The sequence below is a fragment of the Phragmites australis genome, chromosome 4 (genome assembly GCF_958298935.1).
Source record: "Phragmites australis chromosome 4, lpPhrAust1.1, whole genome shotgun sequence".
Lineage (NCBI taxonomy): Eukaryota > Viridiplantae > Streptophyta > Magnoliopsida > Poales > Poaceae > Phragmites > Phragmites australis.
The window spans coordinates 47,503,769-47,530,363 of NC_084924.1; the positions used below are offsets into that span (position 1 = coordinate 47,503,769).

Below are 26,595 nucleotides of genomic sequence, written 5' to 3' on the forward strand. Positions count from 1 at the left end.
GGAGTGGGCAGAGGCAGAGACGAAAGCGCTGACAGGTGGCGCTTGGGTGTCGACGAGAGAGCGTGAAGGAGTTCGAGCTGGGCTGGGCTGCGCGAGCTGGACCGAAACCGGATGACTGGGCTGAGCCGCGCGAAAAAGAACGAGCGTCACAATTCAGGTCATGATGTTGCACTTATATATGGATATAACGGTTCACCCATTTAACACTGGATGAATAATAATTTCGGCACTGAGTAAATTGCTGAACATCTGATGCCAGGGATAGTAACAACTCCCCAGATTTGCAGCATCCACATATTTTCACTTATTATAGGAACAGTTGCTGTGAAACACAGCAACGGACATACAGAACATGCTGCCAAAAAGAAATCTTTTCCGCTCTTATTACTCATGTTATTCCCTTCATTCTCCATTTTGCAAGGGACAAGCAGTATGCATTGTTGTTATACATACAGAAGCATCAGCTTGGGGCAATGTACTACTGTCACGAACTCCTCCCACGGTGTGACTACTGCACTTCCTGATCGATTCCATGGTTATTCAGGTCAGGGAACATACAGTTTTCTTCCCACTCATATACCTCATTTTCTATCTCGCTCTATGGTGTTTGTAGGTACCTCTACGGTATAAGTACACTGGCAGATACGGCTATTTACCTCCCAGCCTCTACTTCTTGGTTTGGGGTGGGTTTAAGCTAAGCCTCTCTATATACAGCTCGACCGAGTGGAGTATTCAGATACTAGCTGCATGAACATAGAGGACTTGTCCTCTAAAAGCCTCTGGGGCGTGTCGAACTCTGCAATTTTACCTGAAATAAAAAAATGAGATAAATTATTTGTAAAGGCTCCTGTTTCCAAATTCTGTGCATATGAAATTACCAGTTACGGGCTGTTTCTAAATGCTATTTAGCAAAGTACGAGAATTTGATATAAGAGTGAAAAAGAAACCAGCTTAGGAAACTCTAATTACCAACAAGAAAAGGCGATGTGGTTAATTTTTTGAAAGAGCTCGTACCATCACTAAGGACCAGGACTAGGTCACTGTCAATAACAGTGGGAATACGGTGTGCAATGGTACAGACCGTACAGTCCTTGAATTCACTGTGAATGATCTTTTGAATAAGATTATCTGTTGCTGTGTCAACAGATGCTGTTGCCTCATCAAGCACCAAAATTTTTGCCTGCTTGAGCAGCGCCCTACCCAATGCAATAAGTTGGCGCTGTCCCACACTCCAGTTATCCCCATTCTCCAGCACTGCAAAGGCAAAAAAATAGTCCAAGAAAAATGAACTTATGCATGAAAAAACACCAGCTTACTCTTCAAAGAAGTGCTTATCAACTCAGAAATCAATCCAACCTGGACTATCCAATTTTTCTTCCTTGGAACGAATGACCTCTCCTAGCTGACACTTTTCTAGTGCCTGAAAGAGAAGATGTTTCTTCCATAAGATTTAAGAATAATGCTTTAACATGAGTATAAGCATCAAAATGACCAGTACGTACCTCCCAAATTTCTTGATCAGCACGCTCCTCAAGAGGATCGAGATTCATTCTGATAGTACCCTCAAACAATGTAGGATCTTGAGGGATGATGCTCAACCGTGACCGCAGATCATGAAGGCCAATTGCGGAAATGTCAATGTTGTCAATGATAATTTTTCCTCCAGTTGGTTCAATTAGGCGGAAAAGGGCCTGAATAAGAGTAGATTTACCACTTCCAGTTCGCCCTACAATCCCAATCTTTTTGCCACCAGGAAACATACAACTGATTCCATGTAGAACTAATGGTAGGTCATCCTTGTAGCGGACCTGTCAAATTTAAGAAAACAAAGTTAGATGCCAAAATCAAATAGAACAAATTAAATACAGATTGTAACTATATGTAGTAACGAGCAAAATGCAAATAAATCAACCAGAAATACTGAGCAGCTTTATAGCAATATTAAGAAAAGCCTTGTCATCAAGTGCCACTACTAATAAAGAGTACCTTGAGATCAATCAGTTCAATGTTTCCATTCTCAGGCCATGAGGATGGGGGACTGCAATCCTCAACAATCAGTGGTGCTTCACTAGGAATCTTGCAATATTGATAAATGCGCTCAACAGAGATGATTCTATTCTCTAGTTTACAGAAGCTCAATATCCACCTTGACATGCGAGCATTTAAATTAAGTCCGTATGTTACAGCGAGCCCAGCCATACCTATCAATTTGAAAGTCCATTTAGATGCTGAAACAAGTTTAACTAACAAAAGGATGCAAGTTTTCTACTGCACCTAACAAGTGAAAGATTGGGTGCGTGTGAAGCAAATCACAAAACGCAGTGGAGCATGTGAAACTTAAGACATACTTGGTTCTATTGTGCCAGGAGGAAAGCTCACAAGTATTGCCATGCAGAAAGCAAAGACGAAAGTTGAGAGCAATTCCATTCGCAGGCAGAGCCATTCAATAGCAGCAAGACTGGAAAATAAAGGCCGAGCAAAACAGTCAAGAAGGTAAAGATTTCTTTTCATAAAACGTTTCTCTTGACCAAACCCTCTTATTGTAGCAGCACCAGCAATTGATTCACTAAACAAATGGATCACTGGAGACTTCTGGACGCTCAAAATCCTAGTCAGTTCCCTTGATGAAGCAATATAATACCTCTGTAAAGGTGATAGTAGTTGGGAGTGTTAGTAAAACCCCACACCGATTTACCAGAAAACATATTCTTCTAAAATAGGAATTACGTGTCACTGTGATGGTGTTAACAAAAGTGAGAAGGGAGATACAAGTATCGCATTTAATAAACATTAGCATGCAGACCAATTTACAAGACATGAACAGTGATCTAGTGACATACTAAACAGACAATGGAAAACATGCCGTGCCAATATCCATTAGCCAATAACCTTGTTAAGGATCAGTTATACGAAAGTAAAGTCCAGTTATACTACCCATCTTGCAAAAGGTGATTGGAGTTCTCAAAATATATTGGCCATTTACGCCATCCTATACCAACATTTTCCAAATATGAAAAAAGCGGCTGATGATACCAAACCTCAAATTTAGGTAAGAATGCAATATCCAGTGATCACAGCAATTACCTGCATCCACATGCATGAGATAGCCATGGGAACTATAAGAATCAGAACTTGCCATGTGACTTTGCTCATGACAGCAACAATTCCGAGGAGTTGAATTGTCGTTGATGCGAATCCACCAAGTCTGAACGCTATATCAAGGTCCACAACACTTTGATCTACAGAAACCTGATATAAAGCATGATTAAGGAAACTTAGGAAGTACATATTACAAAAATATATTAGTGTTATGGGCTGAGCCTTGGGCCTGTTTGGGCTGGAATTACTGTAGCACCGAGTTAGATTAGAGATTAGTTAGAGATAAGATTATTAGGAGATAAGATTTATTAGTTAGGGCCGCTCCTATATAAAGGAGGGCGTAGCACCCATTGCAGGCAAGCAAAAAATAGATAGAAAGAAGGTTCAAAGCCTCTAGAGAGAGGGCGAACTCATCTATCTATCTGCTACCCCCTTCCCATAATCAACATCCACATCAATTAGCATGAGGAAGGGCAAGATCATAACTTACTCGGTTCAAAATCCGTCCACATGGCGTGGTATCGAAGAATGACATTGGAGCTCGAAAGACACACCTTAGCATTTTTACAAAAAGCTTCTGAGCAGCTGCTAAACCAAACGTAGCCACAAGAAGGCTTCTCACAAACACAAACAATGAACTCCCGAAAGCAAGGGACATATAAACAACCAGAAGGACCACGCTATCTGTCTTGGGTGAATCGCCTTCAGTTTGTGGGTTAGCCCATGCCATCCACCAGTTGCTCGCAATCTGAAGCACTTGGAACATGGTTTGAGCCAAGATAATGAGTGGTATAAGTGTACCTTTGTAAGCTTCCCCCATGTATGACAAATAAACATTTAAGCTAACTCTTCCTCGCTCCCTTTCCTCCTCTTGAACAGTAAGCTTCTTCTTGCGATCTTCAGTCCTCTTTTTTTCCTTTATTCCCCGTGTATTAGATGGTTGACCGTTTTCGCACACCTTGTTTTTCAGGTTATCACTATTGCTAATACTTTGTGTCAACCTTTTGGTAGGAATAGAAGAAACTGTATCTCCATCAGAATCTTCAAAAATTTCCATGGTCTCAATAGCTTCCTTATGAGCGGAAACCAAAGCATTGAAATCAGTTCCAGCTTGCAGAAGATCATCATACTTTCCAGCTTGGGTGATATGACCATTCTTAAGAACCTGTACCATGACAGAAGCATAAAAGAGAGAGCAATACAGGATCCCTTAGCCCATGTATAATCCCATGAAAACTAGTACTGAAGATAAGGTAGCTCTTATGTGGAGGTCGCATATATGTTTAGCTTTCAACAGGAGAAGATGGATGAATAGCACATTGCATTAAACAAGATAAGCTGATGGAAACTGAGATAGCATACCCATGTTCATTACTCATTGTAATATACATATGTATGAGAATGTGATTACCACTTACCAGTATCAGGTCAGCAGCTGGTAGGAACTCAACTTGATGGGTTACATAAATTACTGTTTTGCTCGCTAGTGCACTCAATATATATTCCTGCAAAACAGAAACAGAGGCGTTATGGAACAGAAACAGCTTTAGAAATTATTAGAATATGGGAGCAGTGGTGCCAACCTTAAATAATTCACTCCCAGTATGAGCATCAACAGCACTGAAGGGATCATCAAGCAAATAAATATCAGCGTCTTGGTAGAGTGCTCTTGCAAGCTGGACTCTTTGTTTCTGACCTCCACTCAAATTAATGCCTCTATCACCAATGATGGTCTGATCTCCATATTGGAGCAACTCAAGATCTTTCTTCAGAGAGCAAGCCGCAATGACTCTCTTGTAACGTTGTCTATCCATTGGACTGCCAAAAAGAATGTTCTCCTCAATGTTTCCAGACTGTATCCAAGCAGTCTGAGGAACATATGCTGCTGTGCCACTTACCCTGACCTGAAAAAGGAGAGGGGAATTAGGAAATGTAATGTAATAGAACAATTGTACAAGTTAACATTGATGTTTTATATATGTACTTACCTGACCACACAATCTGGGTATCTCCCCTAGTATAGATGATAGTAAGCTTGATTTGCCAGAACCAATGACACCACAGACTGCTACTCGCATGCCTCTCACCACACTAAGGTGTATATCAGAAAGTGTAGGGGTTGAAGAATATGGGTTCCAAGAGAATGTACCATCCTTAATATCGATTGCCTTGTCTGTACTACTTTGTGGAACACTTATTGTTGCATCATCTGGCAATTCTTCTTGCTGCAAAAACTGAGACAGACGGTCCAAAGACACCCTCGTCTGCGCAATCATGGAGATGAGATCTGGGAAGTTCCTCAGAGGCTCTTGAAGGATCCTAAACGTTGCTAAAGCAGAAAGAACACCTCCAGCAGTGAGCTGGTCACCGAGCAATATGCAAGTCCCAAAAGTTATGACTGCAACAAAGATTGGTGAACTCCAGAAAACAAATGTAACTGCAGCCTGTGAGTACAGAGCACACCGAAGCCACTTGCATTCCACATTCCTCATCTCTTCCAACTGCAGCCGGTACCGGTCCTCCCACGCCTGCAGCTTCAAAATCCTCATATTCTTCAAGCACTCTGATGTCTTGCGCATACGCTCATCCTTTGATGCCATCAACTTATCTTGGTAGTGTTCCTGCAGCTTCGCCACAGGAACAGAGGCAGCAATCGATAGTGCAGTAGCTATCAATGTTGAAACCATGGCGATCCCAATGTTCTTGTACAGGATGGCGAGAGCAAGAATGATCTGCAGTGGAAGCATCCAGATGTCATGAAAGTACCAAGCATAGTCCCCCACACGCTGCACATCGACGGCAATGTAATTCACAATCTCACCACTCGTGTGGCTCTGCCGTGAGGCATTCGACAGTCGGAGACCCTTCCTATACACCATGGCAGTCAGCCCAGACTTAACATGGATACCCATGACGTCCACACCCAAGTACCACTGTCGAGCAGTGAGCGTCTCAAGCAACTTTGCCACGAAAAATATAGAGGCAAGGATGTAACCTTCATGGGGGAAAGCTACGTTGCCACTGAGGTAGTCCACAAAGTAGCTGATCAGGTAAGGGCCGACATACGACACAATGGTGTTCACAGCAGCAAAAGAGCCATTGATCGCGGCCTCTCGCCAGAATGACTTCAGTATTGCCCATGCAAGTGATGGCTCCCTGCAGGGGTGTTCTAGCCGCCGGCGCTCGTAGTGAGCGCTCATCGCCTTGTAGCATGATTTCGAACGGTCCTTGTGCGCCAGCAAGGGTATGTCAGCCAACTCAAGTGGCCGCTGCGCGCCGACTGACAGCAACGGACTAAGCCATGACAATGTTACAAGGCTGACGATCCCTGCATCGCCGTAAGGAGTCACCCGCAAGCATCCAGGCTCCTCCTCTGCCTCTCTGCGCTGCCTACCAAGCAACAGTGGCTCATGTACACCGTTGGCATCCGTGAACTCAAATTCTAAACCGGTGGAACCCATCACACCGACCAAGCACAGGAACCCAAGGGCCGGCACGGATGCGAAGTTGGCAACCATATGCGCGTAATCCACCGCACGCGCCTCGTCACCCATCAACCGCCTTGTGTCGTCGTACGCAATGCCAACGCAGAGCGCGAAGGCGACCACCCACCAGACCCGCACCAGTGCCGGGAACCTGACCCAGCCGGCGGCGCGGGCCTGCAGCGCGAGTGCCAGTAGCGCCGCCCAGGCCACCGCCTGCACCGCCGGCAGCAGCAGCGCCCCCGCAGCGACACGCGACCTGGCCACGGCCACCTCGTAGCTCAGCGCGGCGACCTGCGCGAGCAGGGAGTAGGCGCAGCACGCCAGTGCGGCCCTGTACCACGCGCCGGCGCCGGCGGCCACGGCAAGCCCCCCGTCGCCGGCGGGGACCCCGCGGCGGCGGGGCGCCTTGAGGCATGAGGCGCAGCGGGAGGCGAGAGCGCGGGCGGCGCGGAGGAGCAGCAGGAAGGCGGCGAGTGCGAGCAGCGAGGCGTGTGCGGCTGCGGCGGCGGCCTCCGGGAGCGCGAGGGAGGGGAAGGAGGGCGGCATTGGTAGGCGGTGGGGATCAGGAGGGGAGCGGGGAGGGGTTTAAAAGGCATTGGGTTGGGGCGCAGCGGCCTCGCCACGGCAGGCAGGAGGTGCGGCCGCGACGCGAGCTTTGGGCGGCGGATTACGGCATCATCGGCGGATGGCAACAAAGGATGCGTTTGGTCGCTAGCTCCCCCCTCTATTTCACTCTCTCTCTCTCTCTCTCTTCCCCACCTGGCACTGGCAGGGCAGGCTCGCCTCCTTCAAGGAGGAGAGAGGAGAGGAGGCTCGCTCGGATTTCGCCTCCTTCAATGCAGATGCGCTAATGCTCTTGTTACGTCTTGTTCCTCTCTGATCTCCTCACCAACTCTCTGTCTCTGCGTCCCTCTCCGAGTCGCTCGCCTCTCCGTGCCCGTGGGGACGGAGGTGTGGGTGTGTGTGGTGGTAGTAGTAGCTGGCGAGCGGAGGATTGGGGTAATGGATCAGTGGAGTGAATCGGCGTGGGCGCTGGTGGGAGACGAGCCGGAGGCCAGAAATCCTTTTTCACGCGCTGCTCTCCACGTCGTTTCCGTGATAGGCTCACTTTCTATTTAAAAAATTGAAAACTTTTTCGAATAACTCTTTTAGTAAATATTTTCTTAAAATTTTCTGATTAACTTTTTTGAAAAACTAATTTAGAAAATTTATTTAAAAACTTATATTGATAATCTATATTTTTTAAAAACTTTCCAAAAAAGGAAAAATCTTTTTCAAAATAAAAAGTTACACGTTATTGTGTTAGGATGCGAGACGAGTACTTGTTGCGGGGAGCCTCGAGGAGGGGTTTAGCGGGCGTGCTTTTCTTTTCTCCAGTTTCTCTTTTCTTTACATCAGGTTTTGGCTTGCAAACTGACCCGGGGCAAGGTATGCAGCATGCTGATGATGGTTTATAAAGAGGAGAGTTCGTAGTGAGCTTTTTCTTCTTCGACCGACCCAGCCTGGCCTTGCCTTGTGTTCAGTTACGGCTGCATCATCCTGCATGGGCAGCATGGCGCATTTTTCGACAACAGGAAACCTCGTTTCCATTGTTTTTGATAACGGAATAGTTAAGTCTTACATCCAGAATATATGGACCGAAAGTGTGATAACATATCTCCGTTCTATTTTATATATTGTTTTAGTCTTCCACACATAGAATTTTTCATGCATAACATGTTTATTTCTTTTAATTTCTTCAACATTCAATTGATAATATATAAATCACTAATTCATCATACTCATTGAATTAAAACTCCACTTTTTATTAAACTTTAATATATACACTCTAGTAAAACATCATTTTAAATTTCTAAAATGATATCTATTTAAAAACAGAAACAGTAACTAGAGATAATCACTTCTAGCACACCATAGCCTAACAATTATTAGAACATCCTGCATGACGCATTTATTTTGCCTTTTTTCTTTTTGAAAATGCAGTGCATTTATTATTTAGCGTCGGTGGCTCTTGTTCTGCGTATTTGCCGCGGTGGCAGGCAAGGAAACGGGATTTCGTCTTTACAAACTCCTCTTTCTTGGCCATTTAAGATCATGTAGCAATTCACATGACAAGAATTCCGAAAAGAAAAAGCATTTCAGACGACGAGAATTACGCGCAGTGATGGGAGAAACGGAGAAAGGGAATGCTTGTTACGCTGGAGGATAATCAGGAGTCAGTGGGTGGAATCGCATGGCTGGCAACAGGACGACGGAATCACTGTGTCACGCATGGGCTATATCACCTGCCGCTGATCTGCAGACCTAGTAACTGAACAGTGAGTGACGAGCGCACTGGAATCACTGCATGGGAAAACGTTCGATGACCTCCTAGAAAGTAGAAACAGATGCGCAATAACGGAACTGCGCAGGGGCTTCAAGTGGAAACATGCCCTCTTCGGTGGACGCAAACGGACCGCGTGTAGGAATCAGGGAGTGGAAACGGATTGGTTACAATTAAATAGTTCGTTTTTTATATGAATATAAATTCGAATTTTCTCAAACGCAAATACGAATTAAATTATTTGAGTATGAATCTGCATCCAAATATGTATTAAAAAAATTAGTTATATGCGAATATCCTAAGTTTTAACGATAAATTATGAAATAATAAATTAATCTGATACAAGCATGATGACAATTTAACGTAAGGAACTTTATTTTTAGCGGATTAGTCATTTACTTAAGGCAAAAAGCTACTTTTGGTATGATATAATGACTTTAGATAATTTTGGACTATTGAATGGAAGATAAAAGGAATATATTTATCGCTCCAAAATATGTGGTACAATACCAAACAATAAAATAATATATATGATCGAAAGAATTAAGTAACTAAACAAGATAAATAATAGAATTTTATACTACTCATATTTATATTCTATAGAAATATTTTTATACATTCGGATATAGATATTATCCATATCCCTATCCATCTACAGAAAACAGATTAGGATATATCCATATTTATACATGGAAAACAAATTCAGCTATATCTATATTAATATCCGTCTATCAGTTGAATACGAATTTTTCTTGTCATATTTATATTTTACCAATATGAATATAGTATATCTGCTAGTTTTTTTTTCAACTAAAAAGACTATACTGCGTGGCACATGCGCGGGCTCTAGCCGCAGGCGACGGTGCCGCGGCAGGAGGGGGCCGACCCGGATCGGCCGCAAATGCCCCCGCTGTGATGGTATCTGTGGTGGGCACCGCAGCGTAGAGGCAGGGGGTCGGTCAGTGGCAGTGGCAGACCGGACCGCCGGAGTCGGCGGTGCACTCATGCGGGGTTTATTCCCGGAGAATGTCTTGAGCTGGCGCGGATTCTCACACTACAAAAAAGTTGTGTGGCCATCCCCGTTCCCGGCTCAATTAAATACAGCATAGATCTTAATCTAGTTGTGTCACTTGATTATAAAAAGTTTAGGGCACTTTGATGGCAATAGGCGGTGACCAAGTGGCCAACGTTGAGATTTCAACCCCAAAAAAGGTGTCCAACCTCGGCATAGGCAATGATACTTGCGTTCCGACGTTGATCCGCCGCTATTATTGTTATTAATGGATGAATACTTTTTTAAGTACAACTCGGATCCGTGCACATCATACTCACGAGTGCACGCACTCATATGGTCATATGGATACGTTATAACATACGTCTAAACAAGATTAGAGATACAATCTTACGTAGCACATACACACAATCTGATTATTGAACGCATCAACATATGAGGTATGACCATTTCTCTTATGAATTAATCCCAAGTAAATAAAAGCATACGTGTGAGTCTAAAATTTGAACACGGTGGGTAGGTTTCACTATAAGAATACTAACTAATTGAGCATATCAGCACACATTATTGGATGAAGATTTGCACATTTCCTATGCCTTATTGATCATTCATCAACATTTTTTTTTCGAAAGGACGATATTAGAGATGTCGATGCTATTAAAGAAGAAGAGATTTGATATTGTTTATGAGAGAAATTAGGCCTAAAAACCTTAATAATTGGTCAGTTAAAAAATTGGTAAACAACTCCGAGACGACAATACGACTACAACTCAAACAGAATATCGCTCCCACCAAAAGGCAGAATCAAACAATAGATAAGTCCAACTCAACTCAACTCATACACTAACCGACCGATCAAGCAACTGACCTGCTCAAACCTCAAATCGGTAGAGCCCTGCTCCCACGTCGCAATTCGGTCGGCGGAGCCCTGCTCCAATGTTGCACCTCTATGTCACACAAATCTACAGCGCATCGCTTTGAAGGAGCGCGTATCGGACTAGAATGCTGTCGCAACACAACAAACCAGAATAAAGAGCCGTTGTGAACCAAAGACATAGGGGTAGACCTACAGAAGAAGCTAGTGAATCAGACAACGTGAGCAGGGGCTTCTTGAAGTGACGGCTTCAGAAAGGTAATGACATCAATGCCGTCGTCGCCCATTCGGACACACGGAGAGGGTTTTCACTAGAAGAAGTATTTAGGGTGGAGGAGCCGCGATAATTTCACCTCCAGGGAGGAAAAGGCATCTGAGGGCGTCAACAATATTAGCACCAGCTAACCGAGAAGAGCTTTCACTATCCCCACCTCGAAAACCTGGACAAAAGGATGCAAATCCATAGCCAAGGTAGCAGCCATGACACCATCGCGCCCACCGACCTCAAGCTTCCCCTGTGCACGACCTGCAGAAAGGAAGATACCACGCAAGAGGAGGAGCAACGAAGTGCTGGAAGACCGTCCTCGAACCATCAATGCACCACCGAGCTCCCCACAGGCCAAAACAGGGAGAAGAAAGGTTTGGCAAGGGGAGGAGCACCGACAACGGCCAAGGTTAGAGGTCGGGCAACACAAGATGAAGGGGCTTGAGGCCAGCATCAGATTTGCCGACGGGCTAGGAGGTGAGCACAAGGGTGGATAGGACCAAAAGCCACAGCAGAACCACTACCATGCTAACCACCACAGTGTCGGGCCACCCACCCATGCAACTGAGCAGACGCCAAGGCAGCCGCCCTCAATAGTGGCCGACCTCATGCACGCGCCGACCACAAGACCGCCAACGATGACTGGTCTCCCTATGTGCCTGGATTGGGAGGAGCAGGATAAACCGGTAAGGGGAGGAGACCAATCTTCTGGGAGGTCAAGAGAGGTCGGACACTGCTCTGCTGCGGCACCCTGCAACCGAGCCGCCACGCGCACATCACTGTGCAGAAAAACCACATGGCACCGTCAGCGCCAACGACATCAACTACCACTACAGGCCGCCGAGGGACATACCGCACGCACGTGCAATGGGGAAAGCTGACAAATTGGACAGTAGCTAGGGTAGCCACTACGCACGAGCCATGCCCTGCAGCCTTGGGAATGCCTCAACGGCGCTTGCAAGAGCAACATGGTGCATGACGCATGGCAGCACAAGCCCACCGCCCACGCGCAACACCGTTGCATGTCTGGTGGCTGCCGTTGCAGAGGTGCTCGTCGTAACACCAGCACGATGCCACGCCCTGCAAGCGAGGCGCAGATCCGCGGTGAACAGGGCACCAGGACGTAGATCCGACTGAGGGAAGACCTAATCCAGCCCGGCTGGGGCGGATCTGGCTAGGGCACCACGGGCCTGGACCGCACCATTCGTCGGAGAAAAACCTGTCACCAGGGGGAGAAAGAGGGAGAGGAGAAGAAATGAGGGAAGAGAGAGAAGGAGGGCCGCCACTGCCGAAGCAGGCCGCTGGTGGCGGTGACGGTCAGGCAGGGTGCGGAGAAGGGGGTGCTAGGCGGCAGTGTGTTGTCGCCCCGAGCCGCCTCGAGGTGACACACGAGGCCGAGAAGGATATATGCAGATTAAACACAAAAGAAATTTTTGGTCGACAATTAAAGCACTAGGTTTTTAATACCTTTTTTTCCTAAAAGAAAATAGATCTTCCAACATTGTGTTTGATAAAAGTGAAACTGCAGCGTAAACTAATGGAGTGGTTGCTAGCTTTTCGGAGTAGCTAGGATGCACGAATATGTCAACGGAGTGGTGAGATGAGCGGGCGCATGGGGAGTGACGGAGAAGGCAACTATGTCGGACATCGAGGATTGATCAACGCAGCAGTGCACCATGAACCGCTCTTATTTGATTCCGTGATACTTATTCCATCCGATGAGATAGGATTATTGCACGATGTTTAGCCTGGGGTGTTCGATTACGTAACGCGTGAATCACTGGACCGGCCGTTCACTGGACCGGCCGGCCTGGGGAGCACATTGAAGCCAGCCACCCCCCTTCAACCAAAGGTTGCGGATCGATCAGCCAATGCGGCACCATCCAATTGGATTCGATCGATCGAATAGCACTTGTCGTCCGCGCATGCATGCTCTGGCACGCAACTCTGCAGCTAACGACTGGAGCTACTGATGAGAATTCAGGCGTGACCGCGTGAGTCGTCGTCCCCTCCGGGTGCCGCGCGCCATCCCAGCACCGTTGATATATCCGTGCGACCGTGCCCTTCAGCCACCCCACAACGGCTCTGGCAACGCCCGTCCCCTGGATCGGTTCGTCGCCACTCTCCGCCCATCCGTACAACCTCGCCGCGCCACTAGTTCGACCTCGACGGTACATCCATCCACGTTGAAACCTAGACTCCACAGCACTCCAGGGATCTCCGGTGGCAGATCACCAGACATGCAGCGCTAAACGTAGAGCTGGTACTACTACTACTCAAATTACACACATGCGTCGTCTATGATGGCGTGTGATGATCAGCGAACAGTCGAGTAGTAATATCAATCTGGGCCGTGCCGTGTGTCCACCACCCAGCACCAATGCAGGAAAACAGCTGTTGCGGCCTCATGTGCAGTGCATGGAGCCAGGGAACGGAACGCTCCCAAAAAAAAGTGGGCATTCCATGCATTAGTAGATTTTTTTTTTTTACGATGTGAGTACATGATTGATCGATGCTCCATGCTTAATCAACTTGATTAAAGCCTTGAGAAAGGCCGGCCACGGAAAAAGCTCATGACTCATCACTCGTAGCAGTGCCAAAAAGCTAGCGCCTTTAATTTCTTCTTCGCGAAGGTAATACAGTAATGCACACAACACAGCACAGCACAGTGCAGTGCAGAGAAGAAGTGGTCAATTCGACCAGCGAATGAACGGGCGTGTTTCATCGTGGTTTCCAGCTAGCGTGGTGCGCGCAAGTGCATGCAACAGAGGGACATTCGCTTTTTTCTATTATGAGAAAGTGACAATTACTTATTTATTATTCTATTTTATATAATTCAGGTGTCTCGTATATTATTTTTAATAGCAATTACTACTTCTTTAAAGCTACAACTGAGTAATTATCATAATAATAAATTAGTACCCAATATGATAAGCTATCTGACTGACAGGGGCGGATGTACCGTGGGGGCACGAGGCTTAACCCCTATGTACACGGCGCATTTGGGAGTCCTCCAACCCTCTCTTTTATTTGTTTTTTTTCAAGAGAAGAACAGGTGAAAGATGAGGAGTAGCCTCCCCTGCTTACTTCTCCTGCCTCCGCGCACTGGCGGCTGAAACAGCATTGAGCGAGTTTTTGGGTGGGTGCGCGCATGGACGGATTTTTGAGCGCCGACACCAAGGGAGCAGGTGCTCATGCTGCGCTTTCTGATCTATGGGCGAAAAAAAAAAGCATCTGGTCGAACCTGGCAGAATATATGGCCACAGAAAAGGAAGTCGCGCACCTGTGCATGCGGCATGCCACCGTAGAGCACATGCATGCGTGCATGTGTGAGTGTGATCGGGCAGGGCAGTTGCAGGTGGCTTTCAGCAAATCAACCTGATGCCAATTTAAGGGACAGGAGGTACATCTCGAGAAGATGGATGAACGGTCATTCGACGTAACAATGAAATTAAAATCGATCCAATTATACTCGTCTAATTAATGTCCGTTTGAAAGAACTTCATCTCTAGTTTCTTATTAGATCTGGAATTTATACACTAAATCTCTATTTATAATTTAAAATAAAAATAAAATGGCTCATGTAAACATTCTTAATGTACCAAGCTCTATATTCACTGAATTTTAAAGCTAGAGATATCTAACTCAAAAAATATTATAGTTAAAACTTGACACTAAGTTGTAGAATTTGTGCATACATCAACAAGGCATCATAAGGACGTGCGTGCTGAGAACACCAACTAGCACGCATATCTTCGTATTAGTGTGCGACATCATCGGACACGCGCCGAAGAACACAGTTGATAGGTCTGCCACACGCACAAAAGACTGAATTGTAAGGCCGACACGAGAGACGAACCGTGCTCTCACAAGTAGGAGTATCTTTCTTTTGCGTCCTCTTTCTTCAGGATCATTAGTGACCACAGTTTCTCTCCAAAGGCCGTACGTGTGTTACTGTCACACTCACGCATGGCCACCAACTTTGAAAACACATTGACAACTACTGCCGGGAAAAAAGACCCTACGTGGTGATGACCCATGTTTATATATTAAGACAATAAAACGAACTTAATTCTCAATTGATCTGACAGTCTCTCTCGGTCTCAAAGAGGACACAAACACAGCTATGCAGAATTTTAGTGACTTGGAAGGATGGGCAAGATCATCAACCGGTACAGCTCGCGCGAGCTACAGCATGGGACAAAAACACCCAACTGAATCGTGCCTAGGTGCAGCACGAGCCGAGAGGGTCTCTGCAGCGAGGCACACGTGTGCGGCTGCATGGTCGCAAGCGTGTAGCGGCGCCCCCGCCTCCCGAGGGCGCCTGCCGGGGGCCTGCCTCGGCGGCTCGGCCTAGGTAGACGGGGACCTTCCTTCCCCCGTGGCCCACGCGGACAGCGTCGCCATGGAATGAGAGGGCGGCACTGCATGACAAACCGTCAGCTGCCAGCGGAGTTGTGGTGGGCCCCACGGGTGGGGACAGCTGGCGCCGACTTCCGACGTGGATCTGACGTGGGCCGCTGGTTAGCCATCTTCCAATGTCCCAATATGCTGGTTTGTTAGATACTTATTAGGTGCTCACGTAATTAAAAATCTGATGTGATAAGTTATTTAGAGAGTAGAGAGATAAAATTTATTTCTTATGAAAAAAATTAGCTTGTTGAGTCGTAAGATATCGTATTGAAACACAACAGTTTCTTTATTATACTATCTTTCTTTTCACATTTGATCATCTATATTTTTTATGATACAAACACTACTCACCTCTTCTCTCACCGTAAAGCAACAAAGTTGATCACACGAACAAAATGATAGTTTTGATCATATTATATGTAAATATTAATTATCTTAGAGATCTAAATAAACAACATATATGCACTATGTATTAGAAGTTTATTTCTTAACCTAAATTTCTTTTTCTCTCTTCTAGGATATCATCTAAGGAACCAAGCATTACGAGTGATCTTAAAGAAAGAAAAACAAGTTTAGCGGTAGGAGGTAGGGAGCAATCACTCTAGATCATTTCGTAATGCTGCACTGATGATCCCCTAGTGACGTGACATGTTCATATTGTATGCTAATCTTTATCTGATTGACATGATCGCTAGCCGTAGGACTTAGAACACCTAAAATTGGTGCGGAATTGGACTAACCAGCACTCGAAGAAGCCATTAAAGCTTTGAAGACTGTCGGGGTAGAGCTACGACAAGGATCAGTTTGCTTGCTTCCGCCATGCGTCGGTGTAGGGTTGAGGACGAACACCAGGATCTCCTGACTATGGTGACGGTTTTCAAGTTGTTGCAGCGTCCTCTTAGATGGTTTTTAAGGTTTTGAGGTGTCGGGGGTGAGGATAATCACACAAACATCAAGTACGCATCATGGGCGGCTAGCTCCCCTTTTATTATGGCGATTCAGTACTAAAACAAACTCTTTGCTTTCACCTTCGATCAAGGTGTGTGATTTTCCTCTTAGGATTCGATCTAGGTAGTTAGCTCAGTTGAGATCACAACTAATAGTTCACCAGTGCCTGAAATGCTCTATAGCCAAATAAATGGGAGCAAAACAGATGAAAAAATGGCCAAATAAAAAAGCAAGCTGATGTAAGTTTCTGCAGAAACATGGAATCTGAAAATTATGTAGCGATGCGAATATTATGAAGGAAACCGGCAATTACACTTTTTCGTAATTATTCTTCATAGAACAAATATTACGAAGCGAAACAGAATATCACGAGTAGAAATTCGCAAAACAAAAAACTCTGCCGTCTCTTTCCTCGGAGCGACTTATTAGTTCTGGACCCTGGTGTCGTTGAGAAGAGGTCAAGTACAATTCGGCTTTGTGTTTTTACTGTGCAATGAGAGTTTTGTCATGGACCTGTACGCCGGCGCAATCTAGTAGTTTCAACGCCCACGCACCCATCGTGACGCCAGTAGGAGCCAAACCGCGACACCAAATTTAACATTCTTTTACAGATCATTAGCCTTCAGTTTTCATCAGCTGTTTTGGTTTCCGTTGAAGCATGTGTATGTATGCATGTCGTATTGTCGTTGGATCTGTGCCCTGCGCATTCTTTATTGTTACATCCGGGCTGCTCGCTAGCAGCGGCCACAAGCATGCATGTGGCAGCGAAGGGTTTCGGCTTAAGAGATGTGCCCCATGCTAGATTCTCTGGCTAGCTACACGTAAGCAGACACGGTTTTCATTTGTGAAAAATATACGTACCACAATGCGTCAATGCCCTTCAGGAATTGTTCTTTCAACTTTAAAGGGGTGCCCATGTGGAATGCTCATCAAGTCATGTTACCATTTGCAGCTTCGAATTTTTAGATAATATGCTGAAAGCCTCAATACTGTCATCGTTCAGTTTTAATCTCACGGGGGAATTAGATTCAGTTTTTTCTTTTCAAAGCTCAGATATTATATTCAATACAGCATCTGCATGCGTATGCAGTTCCAGAACACGGGCCGGCTGGCTTTATTCTCTGTTCATGTTGATCACAACAGAGAACACACAGGGCGCACACCGATCGCGCGTTTCCGGCCTGCAGCTGCAAAGCAACAACAGGTGGATCCCCGCCTTTTCCCCATCCGAAGCATCATCATTGCAGTCTCTTCTTTTCTTTGACGCCTCACCATTGCAGTCTTGATTCTTCCCCGTCCCAACTTGCCGCCGGGTGAGTGAACTTGGTGGGCTCTTCAGACACGGAAAAGCCGTGCAGCCGGTTTTGCCTCGAGATCTCCAGGCAACGAGAGAAACGGCGGATCGTGAGCAGGAAAGTCTGCCCCGGGAGAGCGTGACATCCTGCGCCGAACGAGCCGGGAAAGCGCTTTGGCAGTCTTGTCACTCGTACGAGAATGCTGGCCGGATTGCGGCTACGAGCAGCACGTTACATGTGTGCTCGCAGTGTTCGCTGTCTGCTTGCCGGGTCCCCGTCTGTTCAAAGGGATTGTTGATGCTCTCAGCTCTGAACCCAAGCAGGACGATGATTCTGCCTGGACAAAAGATACCAGCGGGCCTTTGCTGAGTAGGGATTGAAAAATGTTGGGCTGGGCCGTGAAGGGCAAATGCGTCTTCGGTTTTTATAGGCCAGATGGGCTTGAAACGGTGTCGCACACGCGATGAGCAGTCCGAGGGACAGTCTCAGCGCCTTCAGCCTGGCCCTGCAGAGCCCATGCAATATTACAGAGCTAAACAATGGACAACGCGACAAACTAGGAGATCGCATCGCCTCCTCCTTCCCGCCCACACCTTCATTCTTTACCAACCAATGTAACTAAATATACTAAAAGTCTAGAGCTAACAATGAACACTTCGCTAGTTTTAGAGATCATAATTAAAAATTACGTTGAACATGGAATAATCAACTATGATAAACTTGACATCTAAAGGTCAGCATCTTGGCATCGGCTGCAAGGCTCCAAAACAAGTAGCTTCCATTGTTCTGATATCCAAGAGCCCCTGTGAGCTTCCATGAGAACATCGTTGGGTAGTGAGGAGCACTTGCCAGGTTCGTTGCGAGGCTCAGAACACATCAAGGAAACCCTGCGCGCGCCTATTCCTTACTGAACTCCGATTTGAATCCAACAAGGCGAAGGCGAGGTGAGAGTGGATCGGAGGAAATCGCATCGGCGCCGCTGAGCAGACCTCTTTTTTTTTTGAAAAAAAAGAGAGGCTCATCCCTGTTGATTATAATATATTAAGAAAGCTGAAGAACATACAAGTAAACAAGCAAAGAAAAAAAAGAAAAAAGAAAAAAGAAAAAGGACGAACTTGTTCGTGGCACCAGAAGACTAATTGAAGCCCAACAAGCACAAGCAAAATTGCATCCAAGAAATAAGTGGCCCAATATTTCTTCTCTCTGTAGAATGCATAGATCACAAGAATAGGAATCTAGCACTACATTTTTGCTCCTTAGTAGTCCCCTTATGTTCAGTATATCCTCGAGGAGGTACCAAAAGAAAACCTTGTATTTCATTTGACAAGAAGAGGACCAGAGCCAGCGAAAAATTGGATGAATAACAGCGTGCCCCATGAAGATTTTGTAAGCTTTTGAAGATGAAAAGGAAGATGAGCCCCAAATATAGTTCTAAACATCAAGCGCATCTACTAAGTTACGATCTCTAAGCATACCTTCTAAATACTGGTATTGCTGAAAAGCTTAAACCGGAAGTGGCAGCCGTAAGGACTGAGATAGACTGGGGAGTCTAGAAGCATCCTGCAATGTGATCTGAGGGCTCATTGAAAAAGAAAACAATTCTGGTCAGTGTTGTGCATGAAGGATCTCTGAACACATGTCATGCCAAAGCAAGATTGATTTTCCATCACCAATGCAGTGCATTGCAATGCTTTTGTACATGTCCATAAGCTTAGTGATATCTCTCTACCAGAATGAACCCTTCTTTGTTATTCCTGGGAGCTGGCCCTGGCTGTAATAATTTTGACAAAGAAGAGTGACTCAAGGGAGATCTGTTCTGTTAAAAAAATAATGCAATTTTTCAAAATTTTTATTTTTGAATTTAATCTAGATTATCATAACAATCAATTGTGTAGATTCTTTTTTTTTCCGATTAATATGGTAATTTCTTCCTCTTGAGAGTGAACTTGGGAGATTCTTTTGTTAGCCATTTACTAATATAGTACTGTAGATAAGGACCGAATATTTCATATTCGGGACTTACGTCTGCTGAAAGTGCGAACCACAAGGCATTTCGGTTTCATAACCTTCCAATTCCAATGGGCAATAATGCTTCTTCCAAGAAGATCACCAGCTACACCGGGAATTTAATCTAGACCATCATAACAATCAATTGTGTAGATTCTTTTTTTTTCGATTAATATGGTAATTTCTTTCTCTTGAGAGTGAATTTGGGAGTTTCTTTTGTTGGCCATTTACTAATATAGCAGATAAGGAACAAATATTTCATATTCGGGACTTAGGCCCTGTTTGTTTCCACTTAAGATTATAATAAGCAGCTTATAGATGACGGATTATAATAAGCTAGATTATGATAAGCTGGAGGAAAATAAGCTGTGAGCTGTTTGGCAACTTGGATTATTAGAGTCTGGATTGTTAGCAAAAATCTGCAATACCCTCAATAGGGAGCGGGGGATTCAGGTGTGAGGTGAGAGGAGTGGTATTGGTGGGTAATTTTCTCTAAATTCAATGGGTAGTATAGTAAAAAGTCGAAATAAACTGAAATAAGCTGAAATAAGCTTCTCCTCCACAGCTTATGAGATTATTATAATCTGGACTTCAGCTTATAATAATCTGAACAAATAATCTATTTGTTTGTTTCCACTTTACACAAATAAGCTAGTTTATTATAATCTTAAGTGGAAACAAACAGGACCTTACTTCTGCTGAAAGTGCGAACCTCAAGGCATTTCGGTTTCATAACCTTCCAATCCCAATGGGCCATAATGCTTCTTCCAAGAAGATCACCAGCTACACCGGGAGAGAAGCACGCACTACATGATCGATCTCCTCCATGTTTGCTTACAGAAATCAAAGAGGACGGCTCATTTCGAGAGCCCGAACGCTCCAATCCTTCCTCACAAGAATGCTGCGTTACGTGTTCAGGCTTTCAGGAGTAGGGCACCGTCCTACCTACGCCCGCCAGGTACCTGCATCTTTCCATCTCGCTAGGGCTACTTGTTTATTCAGGCAACGGGACACACTACCAACCGATGAACGCATGATCACTATTACCACAATTAACGTTCCAGGTGTGACTATGACTGCTATGCACTATCGTATTCAGATACCAAGTTTCCGTAATTCTAAAGACGTATCTATATCTATAGAAAAAAATCTCGAAATAAAAGAAAACTACTCATAAAAACTTAGGTATTCATAAATAGAGAAGTTTATATCTAAGAACAGAAAAGAATACTTAAAAACATACACCCTCTATAGGTATAGATACATCTTGAGAATTATAAAAACCTGGTATCCGAATACGATTAGGGTTTTCATAAACAAAGAAGTTTATATAAAAACAGAAAAGAATATTTCAGAAAACATACGCCCTCTCTCTCTATATATATATGTAGCCTAGAGACTCTGCATAGTTTTTATAAGTCGCACAAGCTAGAAGACACCATAAGCTAGGTCAAAAGTCGTCGACTAGATTTAAATCATTTAGGTTAGCCACCTACCCATTCTAATTAACTTATATCAATAATACAAATATGACGTATAATTATTATTTTTAGTGGGACTGAATCTGTCTAAAAAAATCTTTATGTATGTTCTTTTAATTCGTCCGCTCAAGATATCTTTTATAAATTTATAAGATGGATGATTCCTATATGACTAGGTGTAAAAAAATATGATGTGTCCAATTAATATATGCGCAGATGCATGGATCGCTTTAATGGTGGATCTAGATTTTTTTTCTGTGCAGCGTCGATCGATCGGGAAAGTTCTGGTGCTGCAACTGTCCAACGATGCAGTGCAAGAATTGTATATGCAGATATGAGAGCACTGTGGTGGGGTCAGGCCTCTATGATTATAGCAGGTAAGGATGGATTATCGATCGAGCTAGCCAGCGGCCGTCCATGAGCTCCTCTGGCCTCCCGTGCAAAGTGAAAGAGATGGAACTCTTTTAGAACTGCTTTGTGGCGTTCAAAAGTTGATTTGGATGCTACTCGAAACGGAGAATCGGTATGGGATGGTAATACAGCACGAGAGGTTCTGCTCATCTCCCTTTTCTGTCACTAAATTTTGTTAGGAGGAAAGCTAGCTGCTGTTTAAGCACTATGAAAAACGTTTTGCTATCTTTTTACATGAATACATCTTTATATATTTTTTTTCAGCAGATATACCCACCAGTATATATGTCAATGCTGTATGATATGTTCGTGCTGAAAAAGTTAGGAATTCTCCTAGTTGACTTACACCTTTTCTTAACTAGGTACCGATGAAATCAGATTTTGCCATGCACAGAAATAAACTTAATATAATCCTTAGATTATAAAAATGACGTAAGTCGTCAAACCTTATACAAGTTGGCGAAACTAATATATCATCTAAATATGCAGTTTAGATATAGGTCAATATTATGAGTAAATATATCATACAAAAGTAATTTTAAATACAACATCTTTACAGCTTTTTTCGACTATAGATCTATATCATAATAAAATTTGATGATCCAGTATTTTCCTCTTTTGCCTATGAAGGCAAAAAGGTTACTTCTTTTTAGCAGGATGGTATACTCTAAATTATTTTAAAGTACCTGCTCTGGTCATAAATTACCTACTCTATGGTCACAAAATAATGATATCCGAGTACATGTGCGGTCAAACAATCAATATCATTAGTTTTGATTTAAAGTAATGTCTGGAATATGTAGTTTGGATATATAAAATTATATGAATGCATTTTTCATAAATATCTATAACGACTTAATATATGATAAAATTATTTTTAAATATGATGATAAAATTAACATCCAAATTAAGTGCCATACTATACTAGCCTCATGTATAAAACAAAGTACATGGTTGTTACCTTATTATGTAAGTAGGTTACTAGTTCTATATATTTTATAGAAAAGTATGTCTTTTGTTCGATTCTTTACTCTATGATATTTCTTAGCTCCAGTATTCATCAACATTTCATTTCTAACTTCATACTATTAAGTAATAACACGGTACTATATTTTTATGTACCTTTTCTAGTATATTGCCTATTTCTGGTAGATGCTTGACAGCTTTTGACATCTGTCAGTGTTGCCTTTTGTTTTGCGAGAATACTAGGATTGCATACGTGTGTGACGAATATCCTTCTGCACATGATGTGCATGGAGTATTCCCAACCAGATACTTATTCTTTGTTATGCCTATGATTAAGAAAATAAAGCCCCATTGCCATTAACAATGGCATAACCACAAGGGTGTTTAAATTAATCGAGAGCCCAACACAGACAGGGACAAGTCCAGTTGTATGTGGTTAGAGGCCACAGGCCATGTGTGCCTCCTGCCAAGCCACCACTAAGCAGCAGGACTCTGCAATCAACTTGGACAGATATCTCCTGGTGATGCTCCAGCTACATATTTTACTCCTGGATCGGTACAGTCAAGTGACACCTGGAGTCTGATGATGAAACGCTGTGTACGTTCTCTAAAGCTGATCGATCGCCGTGAGATTTTTGAGCATACGGATTTGATACGATCGATCTGCAGTTTGTTTTATACTTGTGTTCTTGCTCTTTATCACTTTTATAGGGAATAAAGGCGAGCATCATCAGATACACTTTACAGCAGATAGATCAACTCGAATGGGAAGGAAATCTGATCGAAATGAATTTACCAATTACGGCCTGGCTTTTAGCTGTCATGGAAGGGCTTAATTAATAGCATGAAGTTCATATTAGATGATTAGATCAATAAAAGCTAAAGGAAACAAACAAGTTGTAATATATGTATATTCATACAGACTTCACATGCTCTTTATATGTATACGTTCTTAATTAGGTCCATATCATATCATCGCCCGTAGCATGGAGACAACTGTTATATCCATGGACCTGAACTTAGGTTCAGTTCAGTAATTTTTTTTAAAAAAACTCTGAAATAAGATTATTTAAAAAAACAGTTGGGTTCAGTTGCATGCTTGTCCCCCTTGTGTCAGTTCACTTAACTCCAATAATTACCATGGTTAGGGAAAAGAATCAATCTGCGTGTACTTAATTCGGATGCCATCTTTATCCTTCTTTTAACATTCCACTACTTTAATTTCCTTCTTTTGGAGATGGAGAGCTTTTTAGACTTAGCTTCTTCCAGACATGCACAAATATAATACACCATATATAGCATATATGCGTATACTGCATGCATTAACAAATCTAGCTAGTTCTAATTGAGATTTGCATGCCTCAAGATACTTAATAAAGTAGTCTACCTTATAAAGCCTAGAGATGATAGCAGCTAGGGTTGACGCCGAGATTGAGTCCGGCTGACTCGAGCACAATGGAGACTGGACATAGATCGATCGATCCATCGATCTCGAGTTAGGCATGGCGTTGTCCTCTGCGCCGCGGCCAGGTGTGCAGTCAAACGCTTTTGCGTTCTCGTCTCCTCTTCGCGTTTGCGTTTGCATGCTTTCGGAGGATGTGGACGTGCACACGCCTGCTCATCTGTACGAGCATGGCATTTTATTCAGCTAAAGTGAGCGAATGCCGTGTTTTGCTGGACACCAGCGGCCTAACAATTATTTGAGTTACAACCACTGCGTTCGTCAGGCTGAAGCCTCCGGGCGGGGAAACGTTTGTTTAATCGGGTCTTTTTGGAGGCCATTTCGTCCTGTCTGGGTTCCCTTTTTCGCTGTATGTTTATCGGGTTATCTTGATAGGATTCGTGCATGTAGTGATTGGTCTTGCGCATGCAGTAACAGGAGACGAACATACATGATAGATTGATAGAAGATAGATTTGGTTTAGATCGGGCGGATTGGTGGATGATATCTTCTGCAGATGGTATTTTGGAGAACCTAGCTAGCTGTACATTCTATGTGGCACTTGATCGAACTGCATGCAACCAGGAGATGCTGTTAATTTGCCACTTTTTGCCACTTAATCACTTCTGGAAATCAAGATGCTGTATCGAGGGCTTCCTCATAAAATAGTACCAGACGAACATAATTTTGTTTTTCTTCCTTTTTACCTTTTTTTAGGTATAGTAATTACAAGTGAATATTTTTCCTTCTAGTATTAGTGAGATGAATGCTGCAAATTTCAACTCGAAAGATATGTTGATCCTCGAGTGGAAGTTTTCAAAATTCAAGCTGGGAATTTCAAAAAATGACGCCACCTGGAAGTTGAAAGTTGGAAACCCAAGTTAAAAGTTTGAATTATTATGTTAAGGGTTTCATTAACCATATCGTTCAGGGGATACAGAGGCTCACTTCCTTTTGGATCACTTATGGTAGAAATTGGTTGATGTGAAATTAAATTGAAATGTGTCTTGATTTATATGTGATGAGTGATTGATAATGTTGTTATTTTAGTTTGTTAATTTGTGGGATTGCATGTGTGTGTGCAGATAATATAGAGTTGGCGTGTTATAATATTGTACACGCTGGATGATCTGGCGCTGGGGATTTTATACATGTTAAAAGGTTCGGCGTTTAGATGAGGTTCATGCCGGAGTATTTTATCCCAGAGGCAAAAATTGAAGTGTATATCGGATGGTCCAGCGTTGAGCAGCAGTGAACGCCAGAGCTTTTCTTGCAGAGAGGTTGCAAACTGACTGTAGTGGATTTGTACTCGTCAGATGGTCCGACGCTCAAAGGGATGAATGCCGGATGTTTCGCTGGAGCAATTCTTGCAGAGAGGTTGCAAGATGGCTGGTCCATATACGCCGGATGGTCCAACAATGAGATGATGGACACACCATAGCATTTCTTGCAGAGAGGTTGCAAAATGGCCAATATACAAACTTGTACATCATACATACATGCATACATACACACATATCTGCGTATATATACATATGCTTACATGTGATATAACCACCTTAGAAGCTTCCTTGCCTTGGCAAAAGCTATGACTATAGTGCTAATAGAACGTGCCCTTCGCCCGCTCACGGCTGAAAAGCACGAAAGGGCCCGATGAGTAAGGGAGCCAAAAGGCTTGATCGATTCGACACATGTTGCAGAATTTCACTAGCTCCAAAAGGCTTGATCGATTCTGCACAAGTTGTAAAACTTCGCTAACTTCTGTGAAAACATATTGTTTTTAAAGAATTATAGGACTGGTGCAAGAATTGAGATCCACCATCTCCAGCTGCCAGCGCCGGGGAGGGGGGCACAAGATGGCCCTGCCTCCAAGGAGCCCCACCATACTGCCCCACTTAGCCTCATCATCGACTACACCTTTGGCTATCACAGGAGGCATCAGACGGCTCTGCCTCCATCTAACCCTATCGTGTCCATAGCTGAAGGGGTAGCAGACTGCCCCTCTCAGCCTCATCATCAACTATGCCTCTGACCGCAGCAGGAGGCTCTAGACAACTCTACCTCCATCGAGCCCTGTCACGTCCATCGCTGAGGGGGTCGTGGACTGCCTCCCTTAGCTCTAACTCTATCAAGCCCTGTTACATCCATCGCTGAGGTGGTAGCAGACTGTCCCCCTTAGCCTCATCGTTGACTACACCTCCGACCGTCATAGGAGGCTCTGAACGACTCTGCCTCCATTGAGTCCTACCTCGTCCACCGCTGAGGGGTAGTAGACTGCCTCCCTCAACCTCGTCGTCGACTACGCCTCCGACCGCTGTAGGAGGCTCCGGACGGTTCTGCCTCCATTGAGCCATCATGCGTCCACCGCTGAGGGGGTAGCAGACTGCCCCCCTCAGCCTCCTTGTCGATTACGCCTCTGGTCGCCGGAAGAGGCTACGGATAGCTTTGCCTCCATCGAGCCCTGTCGCATCCATCGTTGAGGGGGTCGTGGACTGCCTCCCTCAGCTCTGCCTCCATCGAGCCTTGCCGCATCCATCACTGAGGGGGTCGTAGACTGCCTCTCTTAGCTCTACCT

General features: G+C 44.2%; 1 protein-coding gene across 1 annotated transcript; it reads right to left on the minus strand.

Moving 5' to 3' along the window:
* Positions 1-353: 353 nt before the first annotated feature.
* On the minus strand, positions 354-7,623 carry LOC133916934 (ABC transporter C family MRP4). The gene is made up of 11 exons (XM_062360831.1): positions 5,088-7,623; positions 4,683-5,003; positions 4,518-4,604; positions 3,590-4,264; positions 3,085-3,249; positions 2,349-2,643; positions 1,987-2,201; positions 1,503-1,808; positions 1,357-1,420; positions 1,015-1,254; positions 354-808 (listed from the first exon to the last, which is right to left on the minus strand). Exons 1-11 carry the CDS (start codon positions 7,128-7,130, stop codon positions 705-707), a joined length of 4,515 nt encoding a protein of 1,504 aa, XP_062216815.1. The 5' UTR covers positions 7,131-7,623; the 3' UTR covers positions 354-704.
* Positions 7,624-26,595: the final 18,972 nt, after the last annotated feature.

Bases quoted from the DNA above. Each gene is read 5' to 3' on its own strand.
- LOC133916934 (XM_062360831.1), bottom strand. From the start codon at position 7,130: ATGCCGCCCTCCTTCCCCTCCCTCGCGCTCCCGGAGGCCGCCGCCGCA. The intron at 1,809-1,986 runs GTACTCTTTATT...TAAATTTGACAG, and splicing joins TTGAACTGATTGATCTCAAG to GTCCGCTACAAGGATGACCT. The intron at 809-1,014 runs GTACGAGCTCTT...TTTTTATTTCAG, and splicing joins AGTCCTGGTCCTTAGTGATG to GTAAAATTGCAGAGTTCGAC.